Source organism: Chionomys nivalis, chromosome 17 (genome assembly GCF_950005125.1).
Source record: "Chionomys nivalis chromosome 17, mChiNiv1.1, whole genome shotgun sequence".
Classification (NCBI taxonomy): domain Eukaryota; kingdom Metazoa; phylum Chordata; class Mammalia; order Rodentia; family Cricetidae; genus Chionomys; species Chionomys nivalis.
The window spans coordinates 58,371,794-58,384,580 of record NC_080102.1 but is presented as its reverse complement, the minus strand read 5'-3'; the positions used below and the strand labels follow the sequence as shown (position 1 = coordinate 58,384,580).

Here is a 12,787-nt window from a genome sequence, read left to right as displayed (position 1 = left end):
AAGGGAGTTCCAGGACAGGCTCCAAAGCTACAGAGAAACCCTGTCTCGAAAAAAACAAAAAAAAAAACAAAAAAAACAAACAAACAAAAAAAAAGGATAATAAAAACAAGGCCCTGTGAGATGCCAGAGCATTTGCCCAGCACAGGGAAGGCCCTGGTCTCCACCCCCCAGACACCACCAGAAATAAATGCGTAAATAAAGAGACAGTCGCGGCTGATCACCAGACCACTATGAGGACTGAGCATGTTTCCTACTTAACAGAGCAGCTGGTGCATTGTGAATGAGGCTAATTATTATTGTCTGAGCCTTAATTCATTCATCTATAAAAATCTGCAATACCAATTTCATTGGATTGTCAAGACATTTAAGTAAAATAAATATAAAAGTATCTAACGCCGGCTATGACACAGCTGTGTCGTGGGTCATTACTTTATATCTAGTGCCCCCTCAAAGGGACTTGGTTGGGCTGATGTCCCTGCTCAGGGCTAACCCATCTGATGGTGATCTAATGGGTGTTTGGACATGCTTTTTGGACCCTGTATTTTGTAAGTGACTACCCAAAATGCTTAGCGTTAAGCTGAGCAGAATTTTCTTCTTGAGTCCAATAGTAGCGATGGATGTTGTGCCTAGTCCAGGATCTGGCACAAAACAGGAAGTTTAATAAATTTTTATTGAAAGAGTAAATAATAGAGAATTTTTTCTCTTCCTACAGATAACCAGAAAGGTATCTAAAAAGGAAAGTGTGCAGAGACCTGGGTCTTCTTACAGTACAGCCTTCCCTGGAGGCTACAGAACCAAAGGGAAGAGAGCTTGCCTGGGTTACAGAGACACGGTTTCTACTCAGACTCTTCATCTCACAGGGCTATAGCCAGGGAGCAGCCCAGGCACCGAGGAGTCCAGTTAGTCACTATTCTAACAAACTTAAGACCTCAGTTCTCTCCCATGGGATGCGCACGGCAGTGGCAGTTAAGGAGAGAAGCTGATGAATCTTTTCTCCGAGCCTTTAAAGATAGGGCAGAGAGTCAAGAAATGAGATGCCAATGACCTTTAATGCCCACGGCCTGTGCTCTCACAGCTAGGCACGTCACGTAGCGTCCCAGAATTATGCAACTGAGTTCTATACCACTTCTGAAAACGGAAATTCCTCATTATATTTTGCCTGGGTTGGGTGGGGTAGGTCTACACTGGGCCAATAATTCAAGTTCAGCCATTTAAGTGATTGAAGAGTGAGTCAGATAGAACAACTGGGTGGATTACTGAAGAATGACTGTCTCTTCACCTAGACTTTTTAATAAAGAACTTACACAGCTACCTCTTTTAAAGGCACGGAAAAACATCTATCGTATACCGGATGATTATCTAATGCCCTCGGCATTGCTATTTTAACTGAATCAAAAAGAATGTTGCTACTTACAATAGCAAGAAGAACTTAAAATTACAAAACATACAGAAAGGACTTATTATAAATCAAATGAATCAATCAATAAATCATATAATTTCACCATGAGTCTGACCTGATTTTCCAGAGTGGGAAATCTTTGGGTGTTCCAACTCTGTATAACAAAAAATTCTAGGCCACAAGCTCTAACTGTCCCTGTCCCTGAGGGTGTGCTGTTAGCAGCTTTGTTTGTACAAGGTGACTCTCTCTTGGTACTTACGGATATCAGTGTGGACATCTGACCTAAATCCAGACCCTTTCCTATGAGGATCTGGAGCAGCACATAAACAGTTATCTGACCATGTGGCAGAAGTATTAACACATAAAGCTGAGCGCTAGGCAGGAGCCACACTGTGTCATTTTAAGATGTACCTGACAAAGCAAAGGAATTTGTATTTGAAAAAAGAAAAGAAACAGACATGTGGAGAGAGGGGTGGAGATAAGGAACTCGGGGGTCTCTAGCGTCTCCTAGGTCAGCATAAGTACAGCCTGTGGCTTTCCAGTAGGGCTCCCGTCCTAGGCCTGTCACAGGCAGGTGGCTTACTGTCCCTTCTCTGTCAGCCAGATGTCTCAGCTAAAGAAATCTGGAAACATAATTCCACACAGCTAAAAACCCTTTCCTCAGTCATCCTGACGTCTGAGCTTAGATCATCTTGCTGGTGAGTTTGTTTAGTGTAAGAAGTGAGAAATGGAAACTTAGTTGGAAATAGCATTCTGGTTGCCCGCATCACAGAGGCTCAGAGATAAAGCTAGTTAGGCAGGAGCATCACTAAACCGCATTAAGAGCAGCTGTCTACAAAGCACTCTCTGAGACCCGCATGCGGTGTGGCATGAGGCGTGCAGAAGGATACAGGTTGCAGAGCAGCCCTGGAAGCAGCCACCACCACCTCTTCTTCCCATAGGCCGATAAGAACACAGCCACATTCCCAGAGACGTCAGTGGTAATCTGCAGCTGTGTGCCTAACGCATCTCCTACATTCCTGCTAAGGTCGCCTGAAGTGGCTGCTCAGGGCACCACACCAATTACCACCAGTGCTGGTCAGGAGAGACTCCTGGTGGCACTGTTCTGGCTGAGAAGTGCAGCTGTCTTGCTTCTATTGGCTCACACCACCACACGCCAGAACCAGCAAGACACTCGCCGAAAACCAATTACCCAAAACAGAGCAGAATGCTCCTGCAAAGGACTCCTACACAACAGAGTGCGTAAGAGAAGCCACGTGGGGGCAAATTGGACAGGGAGAACTCCTAGAGAGGCGAGCATGAGTGCTCATCGGAACAGAAGTTCAGACATTCACTACAGACCGTGAAAAGACAGTGGGACCAAGCTACCCAAGAGGTTACTGGAGATTTTAGTGACTTTGAGAAGCAGGAGAAGCTGGTGCTGCAGGCTTCTACCCCACTCTACATCCAAAGGCACCTTTAACCCTCCTGTCACCAACCCCAAATCTCCTGAATAGGGAACAAAGCCAGCTACTGTGCCGAGTCCAGAGACGATGTGTCAGCCGTGCATGCTGGGGTCAATTATAAATAAAGTTAATTCATATTCCCCTGCTTGTTGCACAGGTTGAGAAATGTAAGAGTTTGAGCTAATTTCCCACAAGATTAGTATTGGACTCGCTCTCAGCAGTAGTCGGAGAGCACCCAGTTCTGTCAGGCTGGCTGGTCCCAAGGGCAAAGCAGACCTTGTTCACTTTGTCTCCTGCAAATGCTTGCTCTCTTAGTCCTTTTCCACTTAGGACCACACTACATTTTGGGTATTTTTCCTTAATATGCAATGTAGAAGGAAGAGAAGCACAAAAGCAACAAGATGTAAAACTTTAGTATTTAAAAGGAAACGATCATGGGCATGGAGGTGCATGCCTTTAAATCCAGCACTCGGCAGGGAGGCTGAGCTTTCAATCTGAGGCCAGCCTGGTCTATAGAGTGGGTTCCACAATGTCAGGGCTACACAGAGAAACCCTGTCAGGGGAAAAAAAAAGACCACATAATAAATAAATAGAAAGAAAGAAACCTTCAGTGAATATTATAGTCTTATAAAGTATCTTTTTCTATCCCGTTGCTAAGCAGGAAAACAGCCACACTCACAATGTATACATTTAAAGAAAACACTTTGTGAAAACTGGGCAGGAAGGAAAAGCCACACTCACTTTCTGTTTCCTACCTGATCTCAACGGGTAAGAATGAAAACAGAGAAATGGAATACCCAGGAGAAAAGTAATGCAGAGTCCCAGCTCTGGAGCGGACAGGATGGACTGGATGCGGGTGACGGAATGAAAAGGAGCCTGCAGCTACAGGCCTCCCAGCTCCAGCTCTGCTCAGGCTGCCGTCCTCTCCAGGAGACACAGGAGAACTCCTGAGGTGAGCTCTGGACTGAGGCGTTTGTCCTACAGCCTGTGTCCCCTCTGATGGAGTCCTTCAGATGTTCCCCTTCTGCTGAGGCTCCCCATGAATGAAAAGTGCAAACAAAAATTTAAGAGATGAACTCCCCGACAGAATAGCTCAATGTCAAGTTGAACATCACCAATTCTGGCCCAAAGACAGTGACTCTTTCAGCACAGAATGTTTGTGCACTGTTTCTCCAAAGAGAAAGCCTTTGAAACAAAAAGAAGCCACGAGTAGGCTGTATCTGGGTCTTGACCCACCAAGTAAGAATGCTCAGAATGTGCGCTTGGTCTTTTCTAAGTGTGTCTGTGAGGGTGTCCAAGCAGCTTTCCCCGAGGCGGGAAAAGCCCTACCCTCAGCGTGGCTCTGTACCTGGTATGCCCAGTGGCTTCATGTTCCTGTTGCCACGCCGTCCCCGCCATGATGGACTGTTCTCCTCTACACAGTGAGACAAACGACCCTTCCTTCTTTAAGTTGCTGTCATCAGATATTCTGTCACAGTGACAGAGAGCAGATGCTGCATCCATGCTTTCTTTCTGTAATTTGGACTGCTTTGGGGGAAGTCCAAGATCCAAACTGAGATGGGAGAAGGTGGACAGCAAAATCCTTAAGTTGCATACATGGTTTTAACTTTGACTGAGGGCTACTGTGTCCCAGTTCTACAACCTGAGACCCAATGACACACACACGGTAACCCCACCTTGGCAGGAAACATGGATAACTTGCAGGTAGGAATAGGACAATGGCCCTCCAGCGAATGACAGACAAGCTCAGAACTCTGCATAGGCCAACCACTGGTTTCTCTGACTCACATTCAACAGTAAGAAAGCAAAGGGTCGGAACGCAGTCACACAAGTTAGAACTCGCTGACAATGATCTGTCGCTAGCTGTACCCTTAAAGTCAGTTTCCATCCCAGTTACCGCCCCAGAGCCAGCTCGACTGCGGCACTTACAGAAATCGGAATCAGAGAATCTCCTTCAGACTGCTGAGGTAATGTCTAAATCCTGACAGAAACTTTCTGCTCTGTTTTTCGTGGTAAGTGCTTGTTTATGCAGCACTGCTGTGGACCAGGCACTGTGTTATAGACACACACACACACGAGTAGAGAGAATAAGTAACCTGATAAGAATTCCTCTGCAGAGATGCCCTGCTCCAAAGTTAGCCTATAGAAGAGACAAGAACAGCAGTGCTGAGCCAGGCTAGAGAGAGACAGCATCTGCCGCCCCAGTTAGTAAGCAGAACACAGCTTTCCACTGTTTGAGATCACAGGAACATAGAGACAGATGCCTTGCAGTGTGCTGGGGGAGATGAACAGGAAACATGGGATCGTGTTTACAGGGGCCAGAGGAGAAAAGAGACCGAAGGGAAATGAAAGAAGAGATATGGCATTCCAGCCACCAGAGAACAAGCCTGCCTAAGGGCTCAGCGCCCTGAGGTTCCTGGCAAACCACACCCCAACCTACACTCTCACAATTCTACCTTTGTGCTTTCCTCCCTGGGTCACTGACGTGACGTCAAATAGAGGGCAAAGAACTATTTCTGACATCAGCCACAGGGGACGGACCACAGGTCAGTACACGGAGTGTTCCTTAGTACCTCCGACCACAGCTAAAGTCCAAAGAGCAACACGTCTCACCTCAGCCGGGTTAACTAGTCTTAACCTTCATACATCTTCCCTTCTAGATTTCAAGACTGGTTCTTAGAAAGGCTGTTGTCCAGCTGTAATATTTTAAATTATGGAATCTTAACCTGAGGTGCACGGATGAATGTGGGATGTGAGGGTGTCTGAGTCTTAAAGGGATCGCAAACCTTCAAGAGATTTAGAAGCACTGGGCTAGCGCAGCCAGGCAGGGACGACAAATGGCGAGTATTTTCGAGAGACTGCCCTTCAACTGCTCCTCATGTCACTCTCTCGCTTCCTTTTGTCCCTCAAGTGTCTTGGCTTTTGCTGACATTGTACCTTTGACTTTACAGTGGCACCTGTACATGCTTTCGCTGCAGTTTACATTTGAGAGTGACCCCTGATCTATTCACAGCAGACAGCTGCTGGGTCTCACTCTACTGACGAGGACAGTCGTGGAGTATGAGCGACAGTGACTATTAACATTTGGCTCACTAACTCCAAGACTTTTAAACCTTAACTAGTCTGAAGTGACGAGTTAACTGGTTAGGTTGATTAAACAGTTGCATATGTACGGTAGCAGTAAAAGTACATGTCTTTGAATAGCATGCGATTGGCAAACCATGCTACAGAAACTCTGGGATCACAAGCAATGGGATGAGTGTGGATATAAAGTCACAGTAATTTTATGAGGTCATGATTTAAATGATTCCTACACAAAGCCACAGCTCGCTCCATTACAGCCCTCCTTGGGATGGTTGAAAGGGTTTGTAAGCGTGGCTTTTTCCAGAAGCATGGATGGAATGAGCACGGCATGCCTGGCAAGCATGGTCAGAGAAGCCTAAGGGCCAGAGGGCCACTCCAGAGGACACTGCTCAGGGAAGGCATGCAGAGTGCAAGGTCATATCAAAAGCACCAATACCAGTCTCAAATGTGGCGGACAAAATGAGTGGAAGAAACTAGGGGTGCGGCAAAACCAATCTTGTGCACGCATTTGCTCACCTGGAATGACAGAGATAGTTTTCAAAGCTCGGAGAACTCTGAATGTTCTCAGCGCTGAGACATTGCCCAGGTCCACAAACTCTGTCACATATCTGTAGTAAGGGAGGTCACACACAGACACAGTGACAAACACAGACACAACACAAACACCAAAGGAAATAAACAAAACCACAACAAAACAAAAAGTACAATACGTCACATCAGGGCCCTAACCCAACACCTGACACCAACCCCGGGCCATCTTACCTGGGATTACCGAAATAGTTTTCAAAGCCCTCAGTACCCTGAAAGTGCGCAGAGCTGAAACACTGCCTAGGTTTATAAACTCGGTTATATACCTGCAGAATCAAACCAAAGGTGACTTGTAACGGAACCACTCGGGGAGGGTTTGAGAACGGGGCAAGTGAGGGTCTTATGTACAAGTTATGGTTTTATTTTGTTTCCCTGAAAAAATTTTTTTAATATAAACATGTGAGGAACACATCTTTTAAAAAAGGGGCAAAAAGAATTCAAAAGTATATTCTAGAGAATTGACAGATTAGGGCATTCTGAGATTCAGGCTCTTGGACAGTGTGTGATGTGTGGATTTCAGAGTGACGTTACGGTCAGCCCATTTACTTCTTAGCAAGCAGGAAAGGCCATGAGGTAGCAAAGACTTATGTACCCAGTTCTGTGAATAATTTCCTAAGAAACAGAGACAACTTTTTGTAGCAGGAGCCTCACAAAAACAAATTCACATTAGAGTGACTGCCCGGTTGACAATGGGCAAGTGCCTCCACGGCAGCATCTATGACTTCTCCAGGATTGGGTTGTATATGTTTTGCAACTATGTCTACAGGTGAGGTTTTAGCCTATGACACTTAAAAGCAAAGCTCAAAAAAAAAAAAAATCTAGATCATGAGATCAGAGCAAAAACTGAGGTATAAGCCCATTTTATCACCAGGTCTGTGTCTGGCAAGGACACAGATTTTGAAAGCACACCAATGTATGCTTTATAAGTCTAGAGAGTAGAGATTGTCTTCACAGAAGTGAAAGTCAGCTCCAGTTTCAGGCACTTGGTGCACACACCTCAGGCACACCTCGCGGTGGAACTGCGTCTCCTCCTGATGTTCAGGCCCACACACATGCAAGTGTTTTCCTCCTTTCTCACATCTTTCCACACACAGCCCATGTCCCACTCCAAAGATCCCCTCGCCCATGGCACACTTCCTTAACACGGAAATAAAAATACTAGAGCCATCTAGTTGTTCGATCCCCAGCTAAGTTTCTCAAACAGAAACTTTTCCTAGCTAAAGCACACTGTGTAAGCAGACCACGGCATCTCTGGCAAACCAGACTGCCGGGCGCAGTGAGCACATCGTGGAAAACCACGGCGTCTCTGGCAAGAGTTGGCGCCGCTGCTTAGAAACTTTCCTGGATGCGCCAGCCCAGATACTTCAGCTCTTGATTTGAATCAAAGACCTTAAGTGAGTTTTCAGTCAAAAGCTTATACCCAAAATAGTTTGTGCCTTCACAGAGGCCCTCTAGAGATGGGCGTGAGGACCTTGGTCAGTGTCAAAGAGGAGATAAACTATGAAGGCAGGGAATCACTGCCTACTGGCCTCCCAGCTCTGAGGCCTCCCTTTACCCACATGAACGCACTGCTGTCTGAGAACTGAGAGGAGCTGGCAAGCAAGAGCCATACTCAAAAACCCATGGGCAAGATGCATTTACCCAAGACTTCCCATTCTGCAGCCAGGTGTCATGTACGAGCTTGCAATCTCAGCATTGGGAGAAGAGGTAGGGGGATCAGGAGTTGGAGGCAGCCTCAGCTATATGGTAAATTCAGGGATAACCTGTGCTACGTGAGACTCTCTCTCAAAAAATAAAGAAGATTCTCCATTCTGCTAAGCACACAAACTCACATTCACTTGTAGCATCATGCAAGCATCCAGGTACACACCCACACATGCACACGCACGCCCACACGCATATGTAGTCATATTCAGAAAAGAGTAAGATAAGCACGGAACTTACGCCATCATGATGACACTGAAGTCTAACCAGTTCCAGGGGTCTCGTAAGAAGGTGAAGCCGTCTATGCAGAAACCTCTTGCGATGATTTTCACTAGTGACTCGAATGTGTAGATCCCTGTGAATGTGTACCTGTAAGGGTGCAGACAGCTGACGTTATTCCCAGCACAAACCTCTTGCGATGATTTTCACTAGTGACTCGAATGTGTAAATCCCTGTGAATGTGTACCTGTAAGGGTGCGGACAGCTGAGGTTATTCCAAGCAGAAACTTTTGATAAACCTTTTCAGGTAACACTTGCCTGAGGTGTAGCTTCACCACACAGACAGTGCCAGGGAGAAAAGAGCACCTGACGGAAGCTGCCGACATGCCCTCAAGCAACTGGGATGCTATACTAGGGCCTGACTGGTGCTCCACCCAGAGCAGGGTCACTCTGGGACAGGCAAGGAGACCCCCCAGAGGAAGGAGGGCACAGGATGGCAAAAGCCCCTGCTAGTGAGGAAGGTCAATCCCTCCCAGAGCTGTCTGGCTTACCTAGAATTCATTCTAAGGCTATTTCCTGAATTTTACATCATCTTAAGTGGCCCCACCCCTAATACCTTGCAGTCTTTAAGCCAAACAAGCGAACAAAGGAAGGAGCACTTACTCCACATTCTTGGACCACTCAGGTGGGTTACTAAAGGTCATGAACACACAGTTGGTCAGGATAGTGCACATGATGATCATGCTGAAGACTGTAGAGAAGAGTTAAGGGCTCTACCAAATCCGCCTGGCCCATTCATTCCACGTCTCATGAGATCTGAATCGACAGGCTGAGGGGGACAGACACAGGAGAGGAAAAGACTGACTGGTAGGTGGGCTAGACAGCCCTTTCCCTCCCTAGAAGACTGCCACTGCCCCACCGCTTTTGGATAAACTTGCTACTTCCCATGCCAACTATGGAGCAATGCCCTAAATACTTAACCCTTTGTGAACAGGACCCAGAAGTCACCAAAGACCCCAAGGACATCAGAGAAAGTAAATCTATACTTTCCCCCAAGATTCATGTACTGCTAGTGATCCTGAATAACTAGTCATTTGAAGATCTAGAGGCAGTTGATGGTTCTTTCCTCTGGGCTCTTCCCAGGGGCTGGATATCTTCTGAGCAACAGACCAGTCAACTGTGCACTGAATGTGTCTTGCCTGAAAACCAGTGTGGCATTGTTAGGTAGAGACTCCTAGGGCACCTGCAGCCCAGTAGTCCTGAGACTCAGGTAACAGGGTGAGTCAGTTTGATCATTGTGAAGGCACCCTTGCTATCCAGAATCTTTCTCAGCCCTTCCTGCTCTTATCTACTGCGAGGAATTACTCAGACTGCATCAGGCCAGAGCTCATTCACTGTGAGCTCACTCCCTCTTATTAATGTTATTCCCATCTTTATCTTACCAGTGGAACTTAAAAAACAATGCTTCTTCTAGCTTGACTGTTTTTCTTCTCTATAGCTAGAGTATCCTTGGGGTGGGGAAAATAACATATCCTTTAGGGTCAGGAGAGGAAGACACATCCCATCTCTGGTTCTGAAAGGGACACCGTCTAATTGTAAATTATCTATTTCTTGTAACCTTACAACCTCACAACTGTGGTACCATATATTCCAGAACCAAGTTCCACGCAGTAGTAGCTCACTGACCTGAACCACTGAGTTGCACCGTGATGCAGTACTCTTGGATGCACGGCACTAAGTGCTGTTCAGTGAAGTGCCAATCACGCTCAAGTTTAGTCACTGTGCCAAGACGCTAAACCCACCAGCTCATTTGTCATGTGTCATATGTTCTATATTAATAGGATATAAAGGCTGTCACTTTCCCACTTAAGGGGAAGGCAAATCCCAGAAAAAATTCCTGCTTATCCAGTCTGTATCTAAACCTCTGTGCCAAGGAGTTGATTTCATCTGAGAAATACCAGATACTTTGTAAGCTCCTTGCTCAAGAAGAAAAAAGAAATTCTATGGCATTCATTCAGCTATTGTAATTCAAGATGTAGTTTTCAAAAACATCCTTGTATCAGATATTAACACATTAACAAGCTGAATTATCATGGAATAAAATTACTAAAAAGCCAAAACTTCAGTATAAGGTTAACATTTTAATTAGCCCCCATAGTGACAGTAAAAAAATTCTAGACTCCAGTAATATCTTTAAAAAAATGAATCTGTAGAAGCTCAGCTGGGGATCCAGCAGGACTTTATTCCTAACCCTTGGGCTACGGTGGCAGCAGTCAGCCGCAATGCTGGTAGAGCAGTACACAATACAGTCGGTCGTCACACCCTGGAAGATGTCCAAGGCCCACAGCACTCACTCCTGGTGCAGAAAAGGATATGAATGTATCAAAATTTTAATAGCTATTCTTCTTATCAGGTTAAAAGGGCTTAAAATGTACAAGGCAGGCGTGGCACTAAATCTGAAGAGAGTTTTCCCTCTGTTTAATACTACAAAGGTCTGTGGAGAAAGAAAAGGAGAAGTCATTACAATATGAGTATTAGTCATCAACAAAACATTTTTCTAGGTAAGAAATAAATTCTCTCAGAGCAGTAAAATAGCTTCTGCCCCTCCCCCCACGCCAGCACCCAGCCCTCAGGCCAGGTCACACATAGAGGCCACAATACTAGCAGGTTTACAGTTGGAGAATTCTGACCTTTCTGTGCCAGCTCCAGACAGTATATTCACTCACTGAGGGCTGACTTTCTCCAGGAATTACAACTCAGCACCGACCGACCATGTGTCAGGCAATGTTGGAGGTGTTTAAGAGCCACTGGTGAACAAGACAGTCCTGTCTGAGGAGCTCAAATTCCAACCAGGAAGACAATCAGCATGAAACACAAGAAGTCAACTCTGCCGAGCCTGACACACAGAAGGTAGGACTGTTAGGGAGACGGCTGTAAAGGAAATGGTCAGAGCCATCCTGTTAGGAAACCTGGGCGAAACTGAAGGAAACAAGGACGGTGAGAACTTCATCCAGTGTTTTCTCACCAGGTCTTCTCGGTCTGGCTTCTAGGAGCTTCTGACATTAGCCTTGCCAAAATCATTCACTTGTATTTCCCAGCATGAATCCTCCTATCGAGTCAAACTAGCCCATGCCTCAGAACAGGCTATAGCAACACTTAACTTGGGTTCACATTGCCCAGCCACCCGGGGCTAAGCTGGTGGGTGGGAGAGGGCACAAAACTGACCAGAACTATGCTTTATGGAGGGGCACATGTGAACTTGTGATCATGATGGCGGCTAGGTGCAATGTTCAAAACAAAAATGTGAGAGCAGGACAAAGGAGCTCCCCTCAGACTGTCTGTGGGAGCCAGGATGTGCTCAGAGAGGAAAACAGGGACGGAAAGAAACTGACTGAGGAGATGAAGAAGGTGAGGGTAGCCAGAAAAGGGAACGGCAGAGCAGGCATGACTGTGCACAACTGTACTGTCTTCAGGGTGCTGACAAGCAGTTCTATGTCCATAGAGGACAGCCGTCTGTGGAGCTGGAGACACACAGCAAAGAGCCAAATGTAAGTCACTTTTATGTCGCTTTTTTAAAAAATTGTCTTTATTTAGAATGATAGATACCTAGATTTTAAAAACATAAGATACGCCAGGTGGTGGTGGTACACACCTTTAATCCCAGCACCTGGCAGGCAGATAGCAGTGAGTTGGAGACCAGCCTGGTCTACAGAGTGAGTTCTAGGACAGCCAGGACTATTTCTCAGAGAAACCTTGTCTCAAACTAAACCAACCAAACAAAACCCAAAAGACAAAAACAAACAAAAAAAAATACATAAAAAAAATGTAAGATTAAGTTCCATTCTATGACCCCAATGGTAATTTTTAGTGCCAGTTTTTAAAATATCCTTGCAGAATTTTTCTTTATAAGTATTAGCATACAGATCTATCCTTAAACAGTCTTTCCCTCCAGCGAGACTGCACTATAAATACTCTTCTGCACCAAGCATTAAAAATGAACCCCACAAAGAAAAGCCCAGGGACCAGATGGCTTCACTAATGAATTCTACCAAATGTCTAAAGAATTAGCACAAACTCTTCCAAAAAAACAGAAGAGAGGGGAATAATTCCCAACTCATTCTGTAAGGTTACTTTATACAGAACTGGGTAATGACAGGAAGAGAATACTATAGATCACAGGATTTATAAAATGGACACAAAAGGCCTCAGCAAAAATACTAGCCACCAAACCTATCATCCCGTGAAGGACTGAGTATCTGACCACATGAGATGCAGCCGAGAAGTACAAAGACAGCTTAACCAAAAAAAAAAAAAAAAAAAAAACAAAACAAAAAAACAAAAAACCAAG

At 45.5% G+C, this 12,787-nt stretch overlaps 1 protein-coding gene across 2 annotated transcripts in view; it reads right to left on the bottom strand.

Annotated features, from left to right (window-relative positions):
• Positions 1-12,787, bottom strand: part of Scn8a (sodium voltage-gated channel alpha subunit 8) — a 174,117-nt gene that overhangs the window by 82,045 nt on the left and 79,285 nt on the right. For both annotated transcript variants that reach the window (XM_057791984.1, XM_057791983.1), the window contains exons 3-6: positions 10,816-10,933; positions 9,103-9,193; positions 8,461-8,589; positions 6,445-6,536 (exon numbers count right to left, since the gene is read on the bottom strand). In XM_057791984.1, coding sequence (XP_057647967.1) covers positions 6,445-6,536; positions 8,461-8,589; positions 9,103-9,193; positions 10,816-10,933 — 430 coding nt within the window. The remainder of the gene's footprint in view (positions 1-6,444; positions 6,537-8,460; positions 8,590-9,102; positions 9,194-10,815; positions 10,934-12,787) is intronic.